Here is a 6,301-nt window from a genome sequence, read left to right as displayed (position 1 = left end):
ACATTAAAAATTCTATTTGACTTTAAATACAATATATTCGCTATATTTCTGAAATCTTAAAATAATAATTCACATGTAAATATATTTCAAAAATTTTTGAATCAAGATACTTCAATAAAAAGAGAAAAATCAATTACATATCATAATATTACCTCAATTTGACAAATGTGCCTCTCAAAAAGTTATTAGTTTTTAAATTTAAATAATCGTTTATATTAAAAAAATCGTATTATTTTCTGATTTTTATGTGCTCTGTTATATTCCAAAATTTATAGAAATTCTTATTACATTCCAAAAATCCTCATAAATTCTGATGATACGCATCTTTCCGTTTTATCATTGTTGAAAGTTCATACAAGTTGAAACATGTTCTGTATTTTAAATTTTGATCAGTTGAAGTTATTAGTTTGTCTGCCTTAAACATATTATTGTATAATCGTTACACACATTTATTTCGCTTGTTATTAATATAATACCGTTTTTGTTTACCCTACCCATTTGTTCGATCCCTAATATTATTATCTTTATTAATATTTGCTATTTAGATTTTATTATGAAAACATTACATTTCCAGATTACTTTATTATTGTTGACAATGCGACGGCAGGGCGATCAATCAAATCTATTCCAATTGGGCAATTAATAATATTTACGCTTATATTTTCTTTTTTGGCTTATATGAAAATTTATTCTTACGACTTGCTCGATGTAAATACAATTCTCGCAAGCATGGTAAAAAGTATGTTCCAAAAAATAAATGTAAACTCGAAAATAAAAATAAAAATTCAAGTTTTATATTTGAGACATATAATTCGCCAAATTTACCTTTTTTAAAAATAATTCGTAATATGTGGAAAAGATATATTCAAAATAATATTATCAATAGAAACAATTGAATAATTTAATATACTCTAACCATAAATAAAGAAATCATTTCTATTCTACTTACATTTTTAAATTCTTTAATGAAATAATCGCAAATTCAATTAATCTTCTTGCAGCTAAATTCTATGGCAAATATTTAATTGTCAGAAACACTTGGCCAGCCACCATGACATACCTATAATCGTTATTGTTATCTTTGTTATGTATCCCTGGTTATTGTTATACAAAATTACGTTATTGTTAAGTTACCATTGTTACCTCTAAATCCCGAGAAGTTGCATGCTATTAATGCCCGTGTTCCAAGTTTTTTGTTTTTAAAGAATTTGTCGTAGAAACTGTTTTGTTACTGTTAAATCGGCACCAAAAGCAAGCATAATTCGCTCTTTTTTTCTTCCATCGCTCTTTCTCTTTCTTTCTATCATCGATTAATTAAGATTAAAGAATCTAGATTTAATTGGCGAAATACAAATCGATCGTCAGTTTAACGATACGAGAACGATAGAGATTTAAGATATCATACTACACGATACACGCATTCAAGCTTTGACATTATTTTAGCAGAAATATTATGTTCCGGATTATTAATTTAATGTTAACTTGCAAACTGCCTTATGATTATCGTCTGCGAGATTGATTATACTTTGGTTTCACCGTATAGTGCCTTATTTGATACATTTTAATGTATACGTATGTAATAATGTATTCCATCATCATATAAAATAATGTAATAAGAATGTAGTTTTAGTGCAGCTAAGGATATATAAATTTTCGTGAGAAAAATACGCTAACGTGCTGCTATACAACATATGTACATAATATGTGTAGGTACATTTAATAAAAACATTCTGTATGTAATATATAAAACGCATTCTTCATTGTCTATACACAGACATTACCTACTTTCCTCTTATGATAAATTTACAAACAGAAAATTATACTTAATTATTGTATAATTTTGTCAACAGTTTCAGTTATTACAATTAAATGATTTAATTATAACTAAAAATTTATTTTATGATACAATGTAATTTATATCCAGTACAATCATTATCTATATTATACGAAATAACTAATATAATGCATATAATATATTATGAATATAAATTGTGTATTCATATTTGTTATATTCATATTTGTGTATTGTATTCATATAATGCGTGTGTATATTATTACCATCACATTATTATTATCTGCAAACAAAAGACGCACTTATGAAATATGCCTTATCATGTTTTCTATGATCGTTTTAAAATCAATATTATCCAGCTACTTATATCATACTATTATATCATGAAATTAGTGCGCAATAAATGTTATGTTATGTAATAATAATGCTTCGTTTTAAACATTATCTTTTTTCTACAATAATATCTGAACATAAATTAAAATAAATTAAAATAAATTGAAGCATTATTAATTAAAAATTTCAAATAAAATTTCACAAATTTTATTTATATAATTGTACTGTTAAAGAGACCATAAATTTATAATTTTTTGAATAAATAAAATATTTCCTTAAAATTTAAAAAAAATAATGTTTTTGTTTAAATGAAAATAATGTTTTATTTATCTTTTATATACAATTACTTTATTAAAGTATCAATAAAAAAAATGATGTCTGCGAGCCAAGCACTGGACGTCCGCGTACAAAATATTTATTATTTAATACAAAATGTACAGTTTGTATTAAATAATAATAAATATTTTACACGCAGACATCCAGTACTTGACTCGCATAAACATCATTTTTTTTTATTCTTTGATTTATTCTTTGGAGCCTATCAATTCCTAAATATTCTTTTTATTGTATTAAAGCATTTAACATGATTGAAAAATATTTACCATCAGGAAAGTAATCTCACAAAAATAAATATATTACAAAATCCATATTGCAAAAAAAAATAAATTAAAGAAAAAACACATTTACTTAAAAAAAAATTAAAATCTCGTAATTAAATTGCGGCCGAATAACAATCCAAAAAAATTCATACAAGAAAAAAGGTAAATAAAATCTCATAGTTAAATCGGCTGGATTATACTCCAAAGACCGCCTTCTGCATTGGCCAGGAAGGTCGAAGATATCATTTTTAAAGGTAACTGTGTCTTTGGAGAAAGCTCTATGCTGTACTTTCTCAAAAACGTAGCCAAACAAGCTTTCATCTGCAGTTGAGCCATTCTCATTCCTACACACATTCGCGGTCCTTCGCCGAAAGGAAGAAAGGTGAATTTCTCGATGTTATGTTTTCTATCTGGACCAAACCTATCGGGATCAAACTCTTCGGGATTCTCCCAGTATCGTGGATCTGTCTGTAGACCGCTAATTGATATCATGATGTACATTCCACGTTCTACGCGACAGACGAGCCCATCGGACCCTCTCAACTCAGTCTCCTCCGTGCAAACCTTGCTTAGGAATCCCAGAGTAGGTAAGATTCTCATCGATTCATTTATTACCTGATCCATGTATGTCATATCCTTCAAGGCTTCGTAAGTAATTACATCATCATATTTATTCAGCACAGACATCACCTCTTCGCGTAATTTTTCCTGCACTTTTGGATTACTAGCCAAGTGGAAGCCTATAAAACTTAAGACTGAGCTGGAAGTTTCATAACCGTCGACGAAAAATGATACCGCGTGGGACGTAAGAATTTCTAAGTTAAACTTATCGCCTTCTATTCGTTCCAGATCAGACATCAGCTGAAGAAAATCGTTTCTGGGTGTCGCCTCCTTCCTTCTTTGTTCCATAACATCTGCAATGATCGTTCTAAAGAATTGATCAGCCTTTTTCGGTAAGATTCTCGCCTTGAAAATTTTGCCCAACGGCGGTATAAAAAACACAAGGATGAAGATAAGATTGTTCAAAACGGTCGAATTAAGGAAGGACTTGCCCATTGCGTAGAAAGAATCTTTCTCTTTCTCTTCGTTGAAGCTTAAGCCATCGATGCCAAAACCAGCACCAGATACCACCTGTGAAGTGAATCTGGAGAACAATTCCTTTAGCTCTAACTCCACTTTTCCAGCTTTATCTATTTTTTTGTCCAGGTAACCTTCGAATGTCTGGCACACCTGCTTGACGGTCTCGAGCAGGATTTTTAGTCGCATGCTGGAGAACGCATAGGTCAAGCGCTTTCTCCCGGTCATCCATTTTTCACCGTAGTTGAAGAAAGGATTGTTCGCCAGAAGAGGATCCAATTTAGGATCGATCTTCAAACCATTCTCGTGAAAGTTCGTAAAACTTGTCTGCAGCACCGTCTTTACCAATTCCGGTTCGCGGACTATCAACGTCGGCGTCATGAAATTGTAGATTCCTACCATACTGCGATCCCGATATGCATTGTAGATCCTACAACACCATTCGCTTATAGTGATCTTTTGTGTGGTGACTTCCCAGAAGTGACCGACACCGGGCAAGGCTCCATCTGGGCAAGGTATTCCACGTTTTTGCCAATATTTATAATTTTTCGTCAAGAAGAAATAGAGAATCACCAAAACTATAAGAATCGACAATACGAGAGTGACAGCCATATTACTGCTTTCGAAAAGGATTGAACGATACTGAGTGGTTTAATGTCCAAGAAATGAATGTTCATCGTCAAACGACTGTTATCAATTGCGATTGCGTCACACAGAAATAACACATGCGGTCAGTAGCGATAGAAATAAACGAATGTAATGACAAGATGACGAACGCGTAGATAATCTGAGCTTGTTATGCATTTATTATGTAATGTCGCACAATGTATATCGGAAACATCATTTATTGTCTTAAAGGTTAATCTCGTAATTTATCAGTTGTTGAATATAATTTAATTATTTTTATATAAGGGAACTTGACATTGATATTGAAACAATTCTTGTGCACTACCTATATTAAATGCTACAACTAGTAATTCAGTAATGCAATTGCTGGCTATTGTTTAATGATAAGATAATGTATATATCTGTGTACGTTTTCACTATACAATGTTTTATATAATTTTATATAATATTTATAATATATAGAATTACATAAGTTTTGTCTCTCTTATTACATACACAACGATTAATTTATTTATAGATATATTCTGATAACAAATAGCGAAACGCAACGTAGCAATCTTTTAGAGTCAATGTAAGGTCTAATCTTGATAAACAACTCAAGTTATGCTTTCTTAATATCACGATCGTTACTCTAATAGCACAGTTATAAGTTGAAATTAAAAATATAGGTATGGCGCTTGAACAAGCAATCATGAGTATAGTCTGTAAATAGTGTAATATTTTCCAGAATAATTATCTCTTTTATACAATTTCTCATTCTATTTTTTATAAAAAAAAAGAAAATTTTTTATTAATATAAATATTCTCCAAAAAAATGGTTACTCCATTGATTAAATTTTTACCAACATTAAAAAAAATTAAACACAAAATTTTAACAACTAATTCCAATGCTGAAATAATAATAGCAAATCTATTTTTAATGGAAATCTAAAAAAATTTGTTACAATTTCATATGTACCGATTTTAGCTGAATAATTCAAAAAATTTTTGGAGAATTTTCATATATGAGACTAGCTTATACGAGTCTAAATAAATTAAACAATTTTATTAAAATCCATAAAGACAAAAATACCATTACTCTCACGTTCTAATGTTATATATAAAATTAATTGCTGTGATTGCGATTAGATAAGAAATAAAGAGATAAAGAGAGTACTAAAAATCAAAATAGGAAAACATCGCAATCACATTAACAGAAAACAACTCAACACTCGGTAATAACTGAACATAGAATTGAGTTCGTAATTTTAATTGGAACAACATTAGAATCTTGATGAAGAAAAATTACTAAAAAAAAAAAATAAAAATCTCGGAAGCTACTTTTATTAAAAAATAAAAGAAGAGTTTTTATTAAAACGAATGTGACGTTGTATTATGATCATTTCAAAAAAATGTTGACATCTCTATGTTTTTATCTCAATATCATATGTATAACGCAACTAACACACGACGTTTTAGACTGTGTCCCAAAATTGACTGCCAATATATAGTGCATATAACGTAGACTGTAGCATTTTTAGTGCTAGCAGTAAATTTGGAACACGGCCTTACTCATTAGTTATTCTGTCTGTCGACAATATAAATTTAAATATTGTTTAAGTAATCAATTAAACATATATTTAAATATCATTTCTGAAGTACACTGGCGAAGTACAGAAATACCTTTACACATTCAAGATATGGATGCATTTCGAATACAATCGAAATGCATACAAGTTATATACGTTTCAATTGTGTTTCGACACGCATTTATCTTGATTGTGTAAAAGCATTTCTGTCGATTAGTGTACTTAAAATTTATTAAGAGTTTTTGTCCCCCCCCCCCCCCACCACACACACACACACACACACACACACACACACACACACACAC

At 29.7% G+C, this 6,301-nt stretch overlaps 1 protein-coding gene across 1 annotated transcript; it reads right to left on the bottom strand.

Annotated features, from left to right (window-relative positions):
• Positions 1 to 2,904: 2,904 nt before the first annotated feature.
• Positions 2,905 to 4,413, bottom strand: LOC105621117 (cytochrome P450 9e2-like). The gene has a single exon (XM_012202589.1). It carries the CDS (start codon positions 4,411 to 4,413, stop codon positions 2,905 to 2,907), a length of 1,509 nt encoding a protein of 502 aa, XP_012057979.1.
• Positions 4,414 to 6,301: the final 1,888 nt, after the last annotated feature.

This window comes from Atta cephalotes (genome assembly GCF_000143395.1).
Source record: "Atta cephalotes unplaced genomic scaffold scaffold00032, whole genome shotgun sequence".
NCBI classification, from domain to species: Eukaryota; Metazoa; Arthropoda; class Insecta; order Hymenoptera; family Formicidae; genus Atta; species Atta cephalotes.
This window is presented reverse-complemented; position numbering and strand designations above follow the sequence as displayed.

Excerpts from the sequence above, each read along its gene's own strand:
- LOC105621117 (XM_012202589.1), bottom strand. The coding sequence starts at position 4,413 with ATGGCTGTCACTCTCGTATTGTCGATTCTTATAGTTTTGGTGATTCTC.